General features: G+C 40.4%; 2 protein-coding genes across 4 annotated transcripts; one reads left to right on the plus strand and one right to left on the minus strand.

Annotated features, from left to right (window-relative positions):
* The first annotated feature begins 1,070 nt into the window (after positions 1-1,070).
* On the plus strand, positions 1,071-18,682 carry trip6 (thyroid hormone receptor interactor 6). 3 transcript variants are annotated; one of them, XM_061912436.1, is made up of 10 exons: positions 1,074-1,204; positions 9,587-9,797; positions 9,879-9,982; positions 10,056-10,169; positions 12,155-12,706; positions 12,787-12,889; positions 12,962-13,131; positions 13,229-13,407; positions 13,478-13,598; positions 17,937-18,682. In XM_061912436.1, exons 1-10 carry the CDS (start codon positions 1,103-1,105, stop codon positions 18,066-18,068), a joined length of 1,788 nt encoding a protein of 595 aa, XP_061768420.1. In that variant the 5' UTR covers positions 1,074-1,102; the 3' UTR covers positions 18,069-18,682. The 3 variants fall into 3 exon arrangements, with proteins under 3 accessions (XP_061768419.1, XP_061768420.1, XP_061768422.1); XM_061912435.1 differs by having other exon boundaries at positions 1,071-1,204; positions 9,587-9,982; XM_061912438.1 differs by having other exon boundaries at positions 1,101-1,319; positions 9,587-9,982.
* A 292-nt stretch (positions 18,683-18,974) lies between these two features.
* Positions 18,975-19,706, minus strand: sst5 (somatostatin 5). Its single transcript, XM_061912439.1, has 2 exons — positions 19,323-19,706; positions 18,975-19,251 (listed from the first exon to the last, which is right to left on the minus strand). The coding sequence occupies exons 1-2, from the start codon at positions 19,440-19,442 to the stop codon at positions 19,063-19,065; spliced, it is 309 nt and encodes a 102-aa protein (XP_061768423.1). The 5' UTR covers positions 19,443-19,706; the 3' UTR covers positions 18,975-19,062.
* Positions 19,707-20,192: the final 486 nt, after the last annotated feature.

A 20,192-nucleotide genomic window follows, 5' to 3' on the forward strand; every position in this document is an offset into this window, starting at 1 on the left:
GACCAGCATTAAATTAAACTTGTCAGTAAAAACAAGGTATACATTTGGCACAGTTGAACAGTAACACTGTGTTTGAATACAGCAATGTAAAACATTTTACATTAATCTAGTGATTCTTTGGCATACCGCTTTTGTTTACTATGTTGCATTATGAAACATTTGTAATGTATTTAAAGGGAATATTAGTTTTTTTTTGTTGATATTGTTGTATTGATGTGTTTATATATTGGTAAATTGTTAACAGTTAGCTGTTTAAAAAATATTTGAAATCTTTATTAAAAAATGCCTAAAATTGTGAAAGTTATTGATCTGAACTATTTGAACTAATAGGGCAAAATCTTTCGATCATTTTGAAACATTGCAAGGTAAAAAAAAAAAAGTATCGATATCGGCAATACTGGCTCTGTATTTACTTGGTATATTGCAGTGGTTCTCAAATGGGGGTAAGCGTACCCCTGGGGGTACTTGAAGGTATGCCAAGAGGTACGTGAGATTTTTTAAAAATAATCTAAAAAAAAGCAATAATTCAAAAATCCTTTATAAATATATTTATTGAATAATACTTAAACAAAATATGAATGTAAGTTAATAAACTCTGAAAAGAAATGCAACAATGCAATATTCAGTGTTGACAGCTAGATTTTTTTTGTGGACATGTTCCATAAATATTGTTGATAAATATTTATTTTTTGTGAAGAAATTTTTAGAATGAAGTTTATGAATCCAGATGGAGCTCTATTACAATCCCAAAAGAGGGCACTTTAAGTTGATGATTACGTCTATGTGTAGAAATCTTTATTCATAATTGAATCACTTGTTTATTTTGGAAAAAGTTATTTGTATATCTTTTTTTTCAAATAGTTAAAAAAAGACTACTACAAATGAGCAATATTTTGCACTGTTATACAATTTAATAAATCAGAAACTGATGACATAGTGCTGTATTTTACTTCTTTATCTCTTTTTTTCAAACAAAAATGCTTTTCTCTGATTAGGGGGTACTTGAATAAAAAATTTTTTCACAGGGGGTACATGACTGAAAAAACGTTGAGAACTACTGGTATATTGGACCCCTTCCCAATTTTGCAGCGTCTGCACGCACATGCGCGTACCCGGTTGCTTACGTCACCTACTGGGAATGCATGGAGAACGGAATCTCTCAGCTCTCTGCCAGCAGGCCTCTTCTCCTGGACCACTAGCGAAAGTAGGTTAACGGCGTCAAGGAGCGTAAACAAGAGAAAAGGGTCTCATTTTCCGAGACAACTTTCTTACAAGGTAATGGCAGCCAAACGTCGTGCTGTCGTGCGCCCTTACTGGTGGTAAGTAAGGATTCTCTCATTGTTCCCCTTTTTGAAATGCAGGAAATATCAGCAGCTTCACTACAGTAGAAAACCAAATCAAAGCAAGCCGTTTTTAATAAACGACATACGGCCAGTTATTTGGCAACAACCTCACAACTTACTAACTTAACTTAGATGGTAAGAGGGTCGGTGTTATTATTAATGCAGATCTGCGTAGACGTCCACTAACCTCGTGGTGCATTAGTTTTGAATGAGTACATTTTAATATGTATTCATGTACTACAAACCAAGCATGCAGCCATTTGTTACATTTACTATTACTAAAGTGCAAACATTTTGTAGCTCCGTGCAGCTACATGCCGTTAGCCACTGCAATTTGCCTTCAAAATAAAATACGTAAGCATTATTTACAATGTGGAATAACGTGGCCTATGTTTCCCTTTGGTACATTACCTACAATACAGAAGCGACTATCCAGTTTCAATCTTCCACCTTTCGTCTCGTTTATTATAGGTAGGTAAAATTTTGTTTTTTTCTATACCACGGCCGTGTGCAGTGTTATACTTTGAAAGGAACAGAGGGCGCACCGGATGTCCTGTTTGTTGTTCCTGACATTTACGCCCTGTCATCTATTTCTGGACATGTCAAATGTCAGCTAATAAATGGAAATTATATAAACTCTTAAAAACAGTTTTTTAAAAACCACTCTGGGTAATTTTTAAACAGTTAATTTCTGTGACCAAGCCATCCCAGTTTTTTTTTGAACTCATTCAGACTGAGCTTAAAGGCCTACTGAAACCCACTACTACCCACCACGCAGTCTGATAGTTTATATATCAATGATGAAATATTAACATTGCAACACATGCCAATACGGCCTTTTTAGTTTACTAAATTGCAATTTTAAATTTCCCGGGAGTTCCATCCATCCATTTTCTACCGCTTATTCCCTTTTGGGGTTTGCGGGGGGCGCTGGCGCCTATCTCAGCTACAATCGGGCAGAAGGCACCTGGACAAGCCGCCACCTCATCGCAGGGCCAACACAGATAGACAGACAACATTCACACTCACATTCACACAGTAGGGCCAATTTAGTGTTGCCAATCAACCTATCTCCAGGTGCATGTCTTTGGAAGTGGGAGGAAGCCGGAGTACCCGGAGGGAACCCACGCATTCACAGGGAGAACATGCAAACTCCACACAGAAAGATCCCGAGCCTGGGATTGAACCCAAGACTGCAGGACCTTCGTATTGTGAGGCAGACGCACTAACTCCTCTGCCCCGTGTACGCAAGACGTCACGGGTTTTTAGGAAGTATGAGCGCTGCGCACACACACAGCTAAAAGTCGTCTGCTTTAACCGCATAATTACACAGTATTTTGGAGATCTGTGTTGCTGAATCTTTTGTAATTTGTTCAATTAATATTGGAGAAGTCAAAGTAGAAAGATGGAGTTGGGAAGCTTTAGCCTTTAGCCACACAAACACACAGTGATTCCTTGTTTAAAATTCTTGGAGGTGAAACTTTACTATGGATCAGAGCGGTCAAGCGAACACGAATCACGACGGAATGTCAACCATCAGGTTTCGGTGAGAAATTTGTGGTTAAAAAGTCGCTTCTTACCGGAGAAAAGCTGAGCTTGGGTCGTCTATAAAGCTGCCGTCGACTCCCCTGAGACACTGACGTCAACACACCCGTGGACACACACCTCCGACTATCAGGTACTGTTAAACTCACTAAAACACTAGCAACACAATAGAAAGATAAGGGATTTCCCAGAATTATCCTAGTAAATGTGTCTAAAAACATCGGAATCCGTTCCAATGCAATCGCGTTTTTAATTTTTAATTTTTTTTATACATTTTTTTTTTTATTAGTCACTATCAATATCTTTAAACACTAATCTTTCATCCTCGCTCAAATTAATGGGGAAATAGTCGTTTTCTCGGTCTGAATAGCACTTTTTGTTGGAGGCTCCCATTAAAATCAATGTGAATATGTGAAGAGCCATCAAACATGTGACGTCATCGTCTGCGACTTCCGCTAGAGGCAGGGCTTTTCTCTTAGCACCGAAAGTTGCAAACTTTATCGTTGATGTTCTCTACTAAATCCTTTCAGCAAAAATATGGCAATATCGCAAAATTATCAAGTATGAGACATAGAATGGACCTGCCATCCCCGTTTAAATAAGAACATCTCATTTCAGTAGGCCTTTAACTTCAGTGAGCAATGGAGCTTTTTGTCACTTTTTACCTGTGCTTTTCTGGTACAATCATTTAAAGGCCTACTGAAATGAGATTTTCTTATTTAAACGGGGATAGCAGGTCCATTCTATGTGTCATACTTGATCATTTCGCGATATTGCCATATTGTTGCTGAAAGGTTTTAGTAGATAACATCGACGATAAAGTTCGCAACTTTTGGTGCTGATAAAAAAGCCTTTCCTTTACCGGAAGTCGCAGACGATTACGTCACAAGGGTGAGGGCTTTTCACATCCTCACATTGTTTTTAATGGAAGCCTCCAGCAGTAAGAGCTTTTTGGACCGAGAAAACAACAATTTCCCCATTAATTTGAGCAAGGATGAAAGGTTCGTGGATGATGATATTGATAGCGAAGGACTAGAAAAAATATATAAATAAATAAATAAAGTAAAAAAAAAAAAGGCGATTGCATTGGGATGGATTCAGATGTTTTTAGACACATTTACTAGGATAATTCTGGGAAATCCTTTATCTTTCTATTGTGTTGCTAGTGTTTTAGTGAGATTAAATAGTACCTGATCGTCGGAGGGGTGTGTCCACGGGTGTCTTGAGGCCAGTGTCTGAGGAAAGTCACGGCAGATACAAGGACGGCGCAAACTCCACAGATCTCCGGTAAATGGCGACTTTTTAACACAATTTTTTCACCGAAACCTGCCGGTCGACAAGTGGTCGGGAACCATGTTCGCTTGACCGCTCTGATCCATAGTAAAGTTTCACCTCTGGGAATTTTAAACAAGGAATCACCCTGTGTTTGTGTGGCTAAAGGCTAAAGCTTCCCAACTCCATATTTCTACTTTGACTTCTCCATTATTAATTGAACAAATTGCAAAAGATTCAGCAACACAGATGTCCAGAATACTGCGTAATTGCGCGATGAAAAGAGACGACTTTTAGCCGTAAGTGGTGCAGAGCTAATATTTCCTGACGTTTTCAACAAGAAACTCCACGGGAAATTTAAAATTGCAATTTAGTAAACTAAACCGGCCGTATTGGCATGTTTAGATTAGATAGTACTTTATTTATGCCGTCAGGAGAGTTCCTTCAGGAAAATTAAAATTTTCAGCACAATCCCATTCAAGTTTAGACAAACATTACAGAGAGACAGAACAGGATCGCTGACGGGTCTGCCGGCTTCCAGCGCCCCTTACAAAAAAGATGAGATACAGGTAAACAAGGAGGGGGAATAGAAGATTAAAACAAAATAAAAAAAATCGGTCTTGCAATGTTAATATTTCACCATTGAAATATAAACTATCAGACTGCGTGGTCGGTAGTAGTGGGTTTCAGTAGGCCTTTGAGGGTTAAAGTACAATTATTAAATAAACTGTGTGGACAGGCTTATATTTGGAGTCAAAGCATTGTGTTTTTGTGCTACAAAATCATCCCCTCATCCCACCATGTTAATCCTCTTAGCACCGAGCATTTATGACAGAACCAAATTCTCTCCATCAGTCTCGTTGAGTGTTTTTTCCCCACTCTCTTTCGAATCCAACCAGCTGACATAGAAGGCGTTCATAATTCTCACATCAGACATCCAACCCTCCCTAAAGTACAGTAGACCCCGGTTATCTCAACGCCCAATCAGACTCGCAGACTGGCATCGACCTAAACGGTTGTCGACAAAACTGAAACCAGGCATTAGTTGCATGTTTATGTGTGACTGGTCAGACACATATGGAGAATGGGCAAGAATAAAATATTTTTTAAACTATGGCATTTATCCACCCATCCATCCATTTTCTACCGTTTGTCCCTTTTGGGGTTGCGGGGGTAAAGGCAGGGTACACCCTGGACAAGTCGCCACTTCATCACAGGGCCCACACAGATAGACATACAACATTCACACTAAACTTTCCCACACTAAGGCCAATTTAGTGTTGCCAATCAACTAGGGATGTAACGGTACGTGTATTTGTATTGAACCGTTTCAGTACGGGGGTTTTGGTTCGGCACGTGGGCGTACCGAACAGGTTTGTAAGCAAAAGTCTTCACAAGTTGCTCTGCTTTCTGCCTCTGTCTCAGCAGCAAGCATTGTCACACCCACACAACCATCTGATTAGTTACATACAAAGCCAATCAGCAGTGCGTATTCAGAGAGTATGTAGTCAATGCTTCAGCGTTTAGCAGGGGAGCAGCGGACAGCGTACTCTCCCCAAATTATAAAAAACACCTCCCAGTCACAACTATTACAAACGTCACTATGAGCCCGTTGATCCTCTAGAAACTTAAACTGCAGCTCAGCTCGCTCGCAGTTCTGGCTTGAGGTGTAGGCTAATTAGCTTTTAGCGTAGCGTTAGCTCATTTTGCTGTGTGAGTTTGTGTTTGTGCGTGTGTGTGTGTTAGGGGCAGCAAAGCCTTGTCTGTCTGTTATTTCATTGAACTCCATGGTGTTCAGGAATGAATAGTTTCTCCTATTGCTATTGTACTATTTTTTCAGCTATTGTTACATTAATGATTAGTAATGTAGCAGCCTAGTTTTGAATGGCAGGGTCCCTGCTTTCACATGTTGATAAAAATACAACATTTACATAATAAAAGTCAACTACAGGCTTCCCAAATGCTGTAATAAATTAAGCATGATGAGTTGACTTGAAACTGTTTAATGTTGCACTTTTTATATGTAGAAGAAAGGTTTATTCATTTTATTTAGTCAAAGCAACAACTTGAGGCAGTTGAATGTGGATTAACGTGGGCAGAATTATTATAGTGTTCCCAATGTTAAAAGGATAAAGCCATTGTTTACAAATTTGGTAAATAACCAAAAAATGTATATTTTGTTTTCTTACTGTACCGAAAATGAACCAAACCGTAACCTCTAAACCGAGGTACGTACCGAACCAAAATGTTTGTGTACTGTTACACCCCTACAATCAACCCATCCCCAGATGCATGTCTTTGGAGGAAAACAATGTAACTAATAGCCATAGTGGGGCAGCACGGTGGTACAGGGGTTAGTGCATGTGCCTCACAATACGAAGGTCCTGAGTAGTCCTGAGTCCTGATCTTTCTGTGTGGAGTTTGCATGTTCTCCCTGTGACTGCGTGGGTTCCCTGCGGGTACTCCGGCTTCCTCCCACCTCCAAAAACATGCACCTGGGGATAGGTTGATTGGCAACACTGAATTGGCCCTAGTTTGTGAGTGTGAGTGTGAATGTTGTGTCTCTCTGCGTTGGCCCTGTGATGAGGTAGCGACTTGTCCAGGGTGTACCCCGCCCTCCGGCCGAATGCAGCTGAGATAGGCTCCAGCGATTCTGGAAGGGACAAGCGGTAGAAAATGAATGGATGGATGGATGTTTTGCCTCAATTTGTGCATATTTTCACATTGATTCTTGTGTTTTTTATGACATCGGAGCTAGGGCTGCCCAGGCTAAATTGGGGCCCCTAAGCAGAATTTTATCCCCCTTAACAAAATGTTTTCACCATTCTTTTAGGTATGTCAAACATGTACATTGTACTAAAATTAATTCATAAGAAAAACATTTTCAATATATTTAGTTTTTATTGCAAAACAACAAAATTAACATAATGAAGACAAAGTTGCACATGTCTAGAGCATGACCCCAATTGGGATTTGCTTCCTGTATGTCAAATTTACCAGCCAAGCACTAATACTGTGCACCAAGGAAGAAAATTTGAATATCTGTTGAATTAAGCCATCATATTTTTTTTAATGATGAAGCAGGAAGGGGCTAGGAATACATTTTCAGTAAAATTTCATATGAATGGCCGTGGGATTCATTAATTTAGATTTAATATGCACTTCTTCCCGCAAATTACTACTGCCATGCTTTTATTTAGTTGCTTATTTGGTACTGGACATGAAAATGTAATGTTTTGTAACTAGACAAGAATTATGTTGTGGCACCAGCTTAGCAATAATGAGGAAATTGACAAAACTAAAACACATATTAACATGAACGGAACAATTTTCATGGAAATTATTCCGGTCTGAAATGTAATGTTGATGAAAGTGCCCGACTTGGGCTACAACTATCGATTAGTGTGTTTGATCTTTGAGTAATTGAATAAAACGCACTTTATAGCCTTAATATTTTAGGGAAAAAAGTGGTAATACATATTTTTGTTTGCCATAACCATCATTCTTTTTTTTGATAAATGCACATGGTCAACATTGAAATGGCACTTTAAACATGTGTGCTTTGATAATAATACAACTCTGTTCAGTGCGCATATCACTCACACACCACCAGTGTCATGTGCGTTCTATTGCAGCAGCTGTGTGGAAACTGTTGGCAAATTTAAAGTTCCATATGCCATATGGTCCTGATTTTATAGATTTGTATTACAAAACCCAAAACCAGTGAAGTTGGCACATTGGATAGGATAGGTCTTTATTGTCATTGCACAAGTACAACGAAACTTTGTTTTCAGCACAATCCTGTTCAAGATTAGACAAACAAACAGTATACAGGGTTACAGAACAAGAACACTGATGGGTCGCCATAAGGCGCCCCGCCCCGTAAAAGATGTTTATTGTATAAATTGTAAATAAAAACGGAATACAATGATTTGCAAATCGTTTTCAGACTATATTCAATTGAATAGACTGCAAAGACAAGAAACTTAACATTCGAACTAGTAAACTTTATTTTTTGCAAACATTAACTAATTTTGAATTTTATGCCTGCAACATGTTTCAAAAAAGCTGGCACAAGTGGCAAAAAAGACTGAGAAAGTTGAGGAATGCTCATTAAAAACTTTTTGGGAAGTTCCCACAGTTAAACAGGCTAATTGGGAACAGGTGGGTGCCCTGCTTGGGTTTAAAAGCAGCTTCCCTGAAATCCTTGGTTTTTCACAAACAAGGATGGGGTGAGGGTCACCACTTTGTGAACAAATGCGGGAGAAAATTGTCCAACAGTTTAGGACCAACATTTCTCAACGATCTGCGGTTCACCATCTACGGTCCGTAATATCATCAAAACGTTCAGAGAATCTGGAGAAATCACTGCACGTAAGCGGCAATGCCCGTGACCTCCGATCCCTCAAGTGTTACTGCATCAAAAACTGACATCAGTGTGTAAAGGATATCACCACGTGGGCCCAGGAACACTTCAGAAAACCACCGTCAGTAACTACAGTTGGCCGCTACATCTGTAAGTGCAAGTTAAAACTGTACTTTGCAAAACGAAAGCCATTTATCAACAACACCCAGAAACGCTGCCCTGTCGCTGGGACCGAGCTCATCTAAGATGGACTGAGAAAAGTGTTTTGTGGTCCACATTTCAAATAGTTTTTGTAAACTTGGGACATTGTGTCCTCCGGACCAAGGAGGAAAGGAACAATACGGACTGTTTTAGGTACAAAGTTCAAAAGCCAGCATCTGTAATGGTATGGGGCTGTATTAGTGCCCAAGGCATGGGTAACTTACACATCTGTGAGGGCGCCATTTATGCTGAAAGGTACATACAGGTTTTGGAGCAACATATGTTGCCATCCAAGCAACCTCTTTTTCATAGATGCTTTTTTAGTAATAATAATAACTTGGTGGACCAGGACTTGATGAGTCGTCATAGATAGGTTAGCCACATAAGCGGGACTTATTTAAGAGTGTTCCACTAGTGTGTAACAGTGTATTGTGTTGTGTTGTATTGTGACAGTCTTCAGCCACATTGTCAAGACAGCTGTGTGCTACAACCCTTTCATGTAAAGTACAGTCATATATTGTTCAGAGCCACCTGCTGTCATTACATAATATTTCCTATTTTCCCTCAATCATTGATATTCTTATGTAAACACCCAAAGACAATACGCATTGTCGTGACAGTTGGTAAGAGTAGCTACTGCCGTTTATGTGTGTGTGTGTTTTGGGGCAACGTGCAAGCATACTGGAAATCCCCAAACCTTTCCAAGTAGCTGCAAACTTCCTGCTCCAAAACTCCAAGCCTATTGTTCGTCCCCGTATGTTCTTGTTGCCATTGGAAACAAAGTGTGAAGCATCCCTTGGTTTCCATTGGTTACCTATCAGATGACTACTCAACCATAACAATATTTTTCCTTTTTAAGAATCCTGCCATGTCTGGTCCTACCTGGCTGCCACCGAGGACTCTGGACAGTCCAGACCAAGCCGTTTCCCCCATGTCCCAGTCTGCAGGGTCGGCCATTTACCGGGCGCCCATCAAAAAGGGTGCGCCTGACTTCCGGCCAAAATACAGCGCTTTTGATCAGAACGGAGGAGGGGTGATGGCCACCAGGTATATGGCGACAGGACCTACAGGTAAAAAACTGAAATACGAATTGTTAGATTGTTATTGTTTCAACGGTGCGAAGGCTCATTTTGAGTTCTGTTCTTGCAAAGGCGGGCCTGGTCATCATTCTCCTGGTGATCTGTACTATTCCCCTTCACACGGGCCCAAAGAAGAGCGCAACTGGACCCCCCATGTGGACGGCTACGAGCTCCCAGTAAATGTCCCCAGCATTAGACACTTAGCTGCTAAAATTTAATGTTTGAAATGTGAACATGCTGTCATTCAAGCACCGCGGCCCAAAAAAGCCAGTGAGCCATCACTCCAAGATCGATGCCGATATCGACTCCCTCACCTCCATGCTGGCGGACCTTGATAGCAACCCTCATGACGCCAGCACGCAAGTATGACACCCGGGGGCTCTAGGCTTTTGTTAAGTTTTTTTCACCCCCCCGTTATTCAAATATGTAAATTATTAAAAACGTTGTAAATGTTAATATGAAATAAATATATCAATGAATGTTAAATGAAAAGGTAGTTTGAATCAAATCAAGAATGTGTAACTACCTCCACCCCCTATTAGAAATGCCTAGTGGTTCATTCCAGCGTAGCAGCAAACTTATAACTGATAACACAAAGCTCACCTTTAAATATTCACAAAAAGCACCAACATTTTGAAACAATGATTAAGAGATAGAAGGAAGGTGAACATATAATACACGTATTTGTCGCAGCATGGGAGAAAATTATGTTCAGATTTCACTTAAAGGCCTACTGAAATGAGATGTTCTTATTTAAACGGGGATAGCAGGTCCATTCTATGTGTCATACTTGATCATTTCGCGATATTGCCATATTTTTGCTGAAAGGATTTAGTAGAGAACATCCACGATAAAGTTTGCAACTTTCGGTGCTAAGAGAAAAGCCCTGCCTCTAGCGGAAGTCGCAGACGATGACGTCACATGTTTGATGACTCCTCACTTATTCACGTTGTTTTTAATGGGAGCCTCCCACAAAAACAGCTATTCGGACCGAGAAAACGACAATTTCCCAATTAATTTGAGCGAGGATGAAAGATTCGTGTTTGAGGATATTGATAGCGACGGACTAGAAAAAAACAAGTAAAAAAAAAAACGCAATTGCATTGGGACGGATTCCGATGTTTTTAGACACATTAACTAGGTTAATTCTGGGAAGTCCCTTATCTTTTCTATTGTGTTGCTAGTGTTTTAGTGAGTTAAATAGTACCTGATAGTCGGAAGGGTGTCTCCACGGGTGTCTCGACGCGCAATGTCTCAGGGGAGTCGACGGCAGCTATGGACGGCACAAGCTCAGCTTTTCTCCAGTAAGAACTGACTTTTTAACCACAATTTTCTCACCGAAACCTGCTGGTTGACATTTGGTAGGGATCCATGTTGGCTTGACTGCGCTCTGATCCATAGGAAAGTTTCACCTCCAGGAATTTTAAACAAGGAATCACCGTGTGTTTGTGTGGCTGAAGGCTAAAGCTTCCCAACTCCATCTTTCTACTGTGCCTTCTCCAATATTAATTGAACAAATGGCAAAAGATTCAGCAACACAGATGTCCAAAATACTGTGTAATTATGCCGTTAAAGCAGACGACTTTTAGCTGTGTGTGTGTGCAGCGCTCATACTTCCTAAAAACCTGTGACGTCTTCACGTTTTCAAGACGAAACTCCCGGGAAGTTTAAAAATTTTAATTTAGTAAATTAAAAAGGCCCTATTGGCATGTGTTGCAATGTTAATATTTCATCATTGATATATAAACTATCAGACTGCGTGGTGGCTAGTAGTGGGTTTCAGTAGGCCTTTAACATAACTGGTTCGTTCAAGGACCCTCGATTAAAGTTAGAAACAGGGGTGTCACTAGTTTTTAAAGACAAGGGGAGACTTAACCCTCAGGAGATGCACTAATAATAATATAATCGTTATTATAATGATGTACTATTATAATTCGTATTATCCACTGATCAATTTCCTCTACTCTCTGAAGTAAAGGAACAAGTTTGATTATTTAAAATCATAAGCTATTCTGGACACTATGTTAAATTTGTTGGCACTTTTTTTTACCAAACCAAAAGACCTAGATAATAAATTTGTTAATCCCGACTTTTAAAAGTCAGAAACCTATTTAAGGTTTTTACATGCGTTTTAAAAATCTGGTTTCAACCAAATCTATGCAATAATGAGTTTTTTAGTACATGCAGGAGTGTGTGTATGGGGTGGCGACACTTGGATTAAGGGTGGGATGGGGGGCCATTTCGGAGTCTTGTGTATGGAGGTCCAGAATTTGGTACTACGTCCCTACCCGTCTGTCACCACGTTGAATCATTAGCAGGAATTAACGACATTCCTTTGGCTTCCGCAGCTGTACGACAATGTGCCTTACAACAAATACCTCCCAGGGGATCACTACCAACCTGCGCACCACGTCGCCGCCCCACCTCAGAGCCGCCCCACCTCAGGGTACCCTCCTCACCCCCAGAGCCAGTACCACCCGCCGTCACCGTACACCGAGCAGCACGCATCTCAGTACCCAGCATGCCAACAGCAGGACTACTACAGTTCATCCACACCAAAACCGTACCCCCAGCCCGTGCCGGCCTCTTATACCACAGCCTCCACCCCCACCGGGCCGAGGTTCAGTGTGCAGGTCAAGACCGCCCAACCCGTCACATACTCTCAAACGGGGAGGCAGGCAGAGCAAGCCTACACGCCGCCACCACCTCGCCAACATGTGCCACGTCCCCCGCCTCAGAGCAGCCCGCAGGATTGGTACCCCCTGCACCCGGGCATGCATGAGAGCCCCCCCGAAACGGGCTACATGGGAAGTGGATCGGGAGGAAGAATCAAGCAGGTGGCCTTGCCGAAAAGAGGAATGGAAAATAATCAAGCGGGGGCTGCACATTTACACAACAAGGTGGGTGTCAAGTTGAATAATGATCATTTAAATGTTTACAAATTAATTCAAATGTAATGTGACGTACATGCTTTTTTTAGCACCAGCAGATGGCAGCACCGACAAGACCAGAGGAGGAGTTGGACCGCCTCACCAAGAAGCTGGTGTACGACATGAACCACCCTCCAACTGAGGATTATTTCGGTACGTCGCACATCACAAACTCGGAGGGAGAATTTAAAAAGAATAAAAAACAAAACCAAACATCCCTTCCAGGCCGTTGCGCCCGCTGCGGAGACAACGTGGTCGGCGACGGCAGCGGTTGCATCGCCATGGAGCAGGTGTTCCACGTAGAGTGCTTCACCTGCATCACCTGCCACGCCCGCCTACGAGGACAGCCCTTCTACGCCCTGGACAAGAAGAGCTACTGTGAAACGTGCTACGTTGTAAGTGACAAAATGATGACAAAGCGTCCCGTAAAGTTGTCACGAAATATTTAAACCTAACCGCTTTTTTTTTTTTTTATATATATAAATCTCCCAGAGAACACTAGAGCGATGCTCAAAGTGCACCAAGCCCATCTTGGACCGCATCCTGCGCGCCATGGGAAAAGCATACCATCCTCGCTGTTTTACATGCGTGGTGTGTAATTGCTGCTTGGACGGCGTGCCCTTCACTGTGGACGCCACCTCGCAGATACACTGCATCGACGACTTCCACAGGTACACGCACACCTGCCCACCTACGTGTAGTTGCATCACGCGCAGCTGACCTTCAACTCACGGCCAACAGGAAGTATGCGCCCCGCTGCTCCGTGTGTGGTGAGCCTATCATGCCCGAAATGGGTCAGGAGGAGACGGTCAGGATCGTGGCGCTGGACCGCAGTTTTCACGTCAACTGTTACGTTTGTGAGGTGAGACAACACGTTTGTGTCATTCATTGAGTTGTGTATTAGTCTACCCCCAGGGATCAATAAAGTACTTTCTAGTCTATTCTATTCTACCTCTGGAAGCCCTGACAACATAATGACGTTCACTATGGGGCGGAGGAGTGCGCCGGTGTGTCCGCTAATGTTTACTAGACGTGGGCGATACTACAAATGTTGATATCGGTCTGTTACTAAGTAAATACATGGGCGTTACGGCCAATACAAGTGCCATAACCTAATCAATGTTTAACATCATTGATATATATATTTTTTTACTTCAAGACAAGGTAACTGTATCAACAAAAGAATAGAAGGGATTTCCTCTTATTACAAACAATTGTTGGAGCAAGACAAAGGCAATAGTGTAAAATAAGGAAATAAAAACATTTGTTCTCATTCACATACTTTGACTGTTTTCCGCCGAAGCCTTCCTGTGTACGATTTAAAAAATAAAATAAAATAAAAAAAGGCCCTATACTGTTTGTGGCCCTAAACAAGATTTAGTCTGTGGTCCCATTTTGGTTTTTAATATTACTCTTGTGGGGCGGTATAGCTCGGTTGGTAGAGCGGCCGTGCCAGCAACTTGAGGGATTCGGGTTCGATTCCCGCTTTCGCCATCCTAGTCACTGCCGTTGTGTCCTTGGGCAAGATACTTTACCCACTTGCTTCCAGTGCCACCCACACTTAAATGTAACTTAGATATTGGGTTTCACTATGTAAAGCGCTTTGAGTCACTAGAGAAAAGCGCCATATAAATATTAGGGGTGTAGGAAAAAATCGATTTGAATACAAATCGAATCGAATACGTTGTGCAATTCAGAATCGATCCTCATTTTAAAAAAATCTATTTTAAATTTTTTTTATTTTTACATTTTAATTTTTTTATTTTTATTTTTCAGACACAGCAATACCATAACAATGCAATCCAATTCCGAAACCAAACCTGCTGCGACTGGGTCAGAAACTGACCCAGCAACACTCAGGACTGCAATAAACAGCAATTGAGAAGACACAAACACAGAACAAACCAAAAGTAGTAAAACAAAAATGAATATTATCAACAACAGTATCAATATTTGTTATAATTTCAGCATAGCAGTGATTAAAAATCCCTCACTTACATTATCATTAGACATTTGTAAAAATTTAAAAAAAGAATAGTGTCACAGTGGCTTACACTAGCATCGCATCTCATAAGCTTGACATCACACTGCCAAATATTTTCACAAAGATAAAATAAGTCATATTTTTGGTTCGTTTAATAGTTAAAACAAATTTACATTATTGCAATCAGTTCATAAAACATTGTCCTTTACAATTATAAAATATGTTTATTTTTTTAAATCTACTACTCTGCATGTCAGCAGACTGGGGTAGATCCTGCTGAAATCCTATGTATTGAATGAATACAGAATAGTTTTGAATCGGAAAAATATCGTTTTTGAATCGAGAATCGCGTTGAATCGAAAAACTCGATATATTATCGAATTGTGACCCCAAGAATCGATATTGAATCGAATCGGGGGACACCCAAAGATTCGCAGCCCTAAAAAAAAAAATTCACTTCACTTGTAACACGCTTGGGGCAGCCTAGTGATTATTGTAATACAGTGGTCCCTCACGAGGTGATAAAGGTGACTATACTGGTGCTATTTCATGTCTCAAGAGAACATCTTCAACAGGTTTTTAGGCTGCAGTTATAACAATATTGAATTTATAGTTACCACTTTGCAGAAATTAATTTACCACGGCAAGGTCCGGAACCAATTAACAGCAATAAACAAGGTTTACTGTATTACTCTTCTTCTGGGGGCTATGGGAGCCTGAGTGTGTTCATAAGAAACACAACCAATGAAAGGAGCGTTAGAAAACGTTTTTGAAGTGGAGTGTTGATTTGTGTTTTGTCACAATAATTCGTTAGATTCAGCTTCTGAAGCTGTAAGTCAAAATGATGCGGATACAATTATTACTGGATACTTTCTATTACGCTTCTGCCTTGGAAACTTTGTATGTGTAAGTAATGTGCAACAATATTTATTTTGATATTTGTTTGTATTGACAAATGTGTTTTAAACTGCAGTATGGTTCAACTAAAGACACTTAAGTCTAGATTGTGTGCTATTCAATGCTTAGCTGCTGTATAGCTGCGAGCTCCGACTAGCCTGCAACCCAGGGGTGTCAAACTCATTTTAAATCGGGGGCCACATGGAGAAAAATCTACTCCCAAGATGGCCAGGCTGGTAAAATCACGGCACGATAACTTAAAAATAAAGACAACCTCAGATTTTTTTTTGTTTAAAAATAAAACAAACACATTCTGAAATTGTACAATTCATAATGATGTTGTTTTGGTTTTTTTACACTTACATGTAGCGGATAATAGTATTCTTTGTGTCGTTGTTTATATTTTCTGAATACATTGTGATAATGTTCATCAGTCAACTCATTGGTGTTAATTTTCAATCAAGTTAAAAAAACATCAAAATATTAAAAACAGGATGTTATTTAGGTAGTTTGCTCATTTTCCTCGACTGGTGCACTAACTTCATGTGTTTTTTTTTTGTTTTTTTTAACGTATGTAGCATCATCTACAACAGGGGTCACCAACGCGGTGCCCGCCGGCACCAGGTTGCCCGTAAGGACCAGATGAGTCGCCCGCTGGCCTGTTCTAAAAATAGTTTAAATAGCAGCACTTACCAGTGAGCTGCCACTATTTTTTAAATTGTATTTATTTACTAGCAAGCTGGTCTAGCTTTGCTCGACATTTTTAATTGTAAGAGAGACAAAACTCAAATAGAATTTGAAAATCCAAGAAAATATTTTAAAGGCTTGGTCTTCACTTGTTTAAATAAATTCATTTATTTTTTTACTTTGCTTCTTACAACTTTCAGAAAGACATTTTTTGAGAAATAATCCAACCTTAAAAATAATTGTAGGATTTTTAAACACATATACCTTTTTACCTTTTGGATTCCTTCCTCTTCTTCCCTGTCAATTTAAATCAATGTTCAAGTATTTTTTTTAATTGTAAAGAATAATAAATACATTTTAATTTAATTCTTCATTTTAGCTTCTGTTTTTTCGACAAAGAATATCTGTGAAATATTTCTTCAAACTTATTATGATTAAAATAAAAAAATAAAAATCTGGCAAATCTAGAAAATCTGTAGAATCAAATTGAAATCTTATTTCAAAGTCTTTTGAATTTCTTTTAAAATTTTTGTTCTGGAAAATCTAGAAGAAATAATGATTTCTTTGTAGCTTGGTCCAATTTGTTATATATTCTAACAAAGTGCAGATTGGATTTTAACCTATTTAAAACATGTCATCAAAATTCTAAAATTAATCTTAATCAGGAAAAATTTCTAATGATGTTCCATAAATTCTTTTTTTAAGTTTTTCAAAAAGATTCAAATTAGTTTTTCTCTTCTTTTTTTTCGGTTCAATTTTGAATTTTAAAGAGTCGAAATTTTAAAACTATGTTTCAAAATGATATTTTTATTTTTTTCGTGTTTTCTCCTCTTTTAAACCGTTTAATTAAGTGGTTTTTTTCATCATTTATTCTCTACAAAAATCCTCCCGTAAAAGGAAAAAAATGTACGACAGAATGACAGACAGAAATACCCATTTTTCTATATATATAGATTCATTTATTAAAGTTAAATTGAGCAAATTGGCTATTTTTGGCATTGTTTTAAAGTGTGTATCAAACTATTAATCAGTACCCAAGAAGTAGCTCTTGGTTTCAAAAAGGTTGGTGACCCCTGATCTACAAAGATACAAAGAATTGCTATTGCGACATCCAGTGGACACAATTAGAACATCAGTTTCTTTCATTAAAAATTCTGGCTCATTTTTTATGCTCTGCAAACTCATCCCGCTGGCCGGATAAAACCTGTTCACGGGCCTAATCCGGCCCCTGGCCCGTACGTTTGACATGCCTGCTTATAATGTTTACTTTGTGTAAATGACTTCACAAGAATACAAGACAAGACCAAGCATGTAGGTTTACTGAAGGACATTTAGATGTTAACAGGCTGTCTCAGCTTTGCACAAGTGAACAGATTGTTTGTATTGGAGCTTATACCGGGGATTTTAAATGCAAGCCGATATTGTCCGATACTTGCTTTTTTGACGATTATCACTTGATATCAACGACGGATCAGGACACCCCTTATCGATGATATCGATATTTGGATAGTTTACTTATTCAGTATTGTTAAAGTAAAGTCTTTATGAAAAAAATATTTACTTACCTGAAAACAGAAACAAACATTCCTTCTTACGCGTGTGCTGGGTTTTATCAAAATCTGTGTTGATCAGGAATGTGGCCTCCTGCTGTCCTCCGAGGGCGAAGGTCGTGGATGCTACCCGCTGGACGGCCACATCTTGTGCAAGAGCTGCAGCGCTCGGCGTATCCAGGATCTCTCTGCAAAAATCTCCACGGACTGCTGATCAATGAAAAATAATCACACCGCACAGCTTTAATGCCCCCTCTGCCTCTCACCTCCATTGTGTTGTATTTGCGAGTGTGACAGGTAAGCTGTTAGCTACGAATCCAAACGAGAGCTTGTGTTGCAGTTTTTTCTTGATCTTATTTGTGTCCAACATTAACACGAGAAGGTACAGCTTACAGCAAATTGCACACTTTTCCCCCCATACTGAAGGATGACCGAGAAATGTGTCAGTATTGCCTCAAACCAGCGCAACAATAACTGTGACTCGCCGTTACTCTTTTGTAACCTCGTAGACGAAAGTAGAATGTCGTGTTTCACCTTCGTACGATGCGGCTATTTTGGACTGTTACTTAGAAGATGCCGGTGCAATGAATTCGGGGGCGAGAAGGAAAACAGGGTGAAAACATTCTCACGTGCAAATTGGAAGACTTTTTTTTTTTTTTTTTGACGCCACAATGCAAGTCATGGCGTTTTTGTGATACAACCCTTTTGTGTATTTTTGCACTTGTTTTTCTGCGTCAGTACTTGTTCAACCTCCGTCCCCATTTCTTGTCTATTTGTGTCCTAAAGGGCTAAAACATGTACAGTAAACCTCACCTGAAGAATGTTTAACCCCCTTCCCTTTTTTTTAAGCTTCAATTGCATTAATAATCTCACATGAAATCCTCAAATATTTAGTTTGAATGTTATGTCCAGTTGCACAATCAGCCATGTAGCTTCGCTGACGTCCTCTTTTTGTTTCCCCTTTTCTCAACTTTTAAATGCTGTGAAGTGGAACTCATGGTCATTTTGCTGTGATGAGGCGGCCGCTTTTTGTGCCGAGTGACAATAAAAAAAAAAAACAGACATTAAAAGCAAGAAGTGTTTTGTTACTAACTAGATAAATTGAAACAAAGCGTTCCTTTTAAACACACCTTTAATTGATTTGACTGTACATCCCTGCCACTTGTAAAACAGACAATAAGAACAACAAAGCATCAATCAATTGACAGTCAACAGGAGGTGAAAGTCTTCCAGAAGAAGTTGCGGCAGCCTGCCTTGCGTTCCCTCTGGGAGAGCGGGAGGTGTCGCCGCATCACCCCCACCTTCACACCCAGCTCGCCCTCCAACCAGGGGATCGCCTCCGCTCTTCTGGACGCAAGTTGGTAGACGAGCCTCAGCAGTAAGGAGCGAGCCAAGGCCTAAAAGCAGAAAAAGTAAAAAAGAAAACAGTTGGCTTCTAATTGGAGTGTTTGATGTAATCATGTCCCACCTTGTCCAGTGCCATGTCCGCTTCGAGGGTCTCTGCCATCAGGTCCGCACCGCCGACCCGCACCAGCAGCCCACTGGACAACAGAACCAGCAGCAGCATGTGCACCTGCGGCTGAAGCATCTCCACAAGACTCCTCAACTTGTAAGACAGTCACTGATAAATAGTCTCCTTCATCCTCACATCCTCCTCATCCTCCAGTGGACGCCAGCACATCATTGGCTGAGGCGAGTGAAGGCGGGGAAGAAGTGTCACCAAAAAAAAAAAAGATTTGATGCGATGACCAAATCTGACAGCTCAAAGCACGATTTAGTTTATATGCAAAGTGAAAATTAAAATCAGATTCAGTTGTGTCGCTCAAAATTAACGGGCTCCATCCTCACAAGGTGTCCAAGCGCCACATGAGGCCAAGCATGCTGTAGCACTTTGTCCGTGACACACGGTGACTCAAATGTTAATGAGGCCGCCTGGACACCACAAAGAATGCCGACACTCCACCAACCTCCCTGCCGTCAGCTTTAGTCAGCGCAGTAAACACGGAGAGCCATTATCTAAATGTCAAGACATTGTTGACTGCGTGGGAAGCGATTATCATCAATGGACTCATGCAGCCACTTATTGACCTTAATGGCCTGCTGAACATCCTCTGACTCCCTGTTTCTCCTCTCAAGGATCAATAATGACTTTAATGATAAAAAGTCACGACTGCAAGTGGGGAGAGGCTGCGGGTGTCCGGTGAGTGATCACATGACCCGCTGGTAGCACCTTATAAGGTGCAGAGCTAAGGTGTTGGAAGCTTGTCAGGGTAAATTGAAACATCCTCAACCCTGTCTTCATGTGGGCGGACTAGCAGACAAATGCACTTTTATAACA

The sequence above is a fragment of the Nerophis ophidion genome, linkage group LG10 (genome assembly GCF_033978795.1).
Source record: "Nerophis ophidion isolate RoL-2023_Sa linkage group LG10, RoL_Noph_v1.0, whole genome shotgun sequence".
Lineage (NCBI taxonomy): Eukaryota > Metazoa > Chordata > Actinopteri > Syngnathiformes > Syngnathidae > Nerophis > Nerophis ophidion.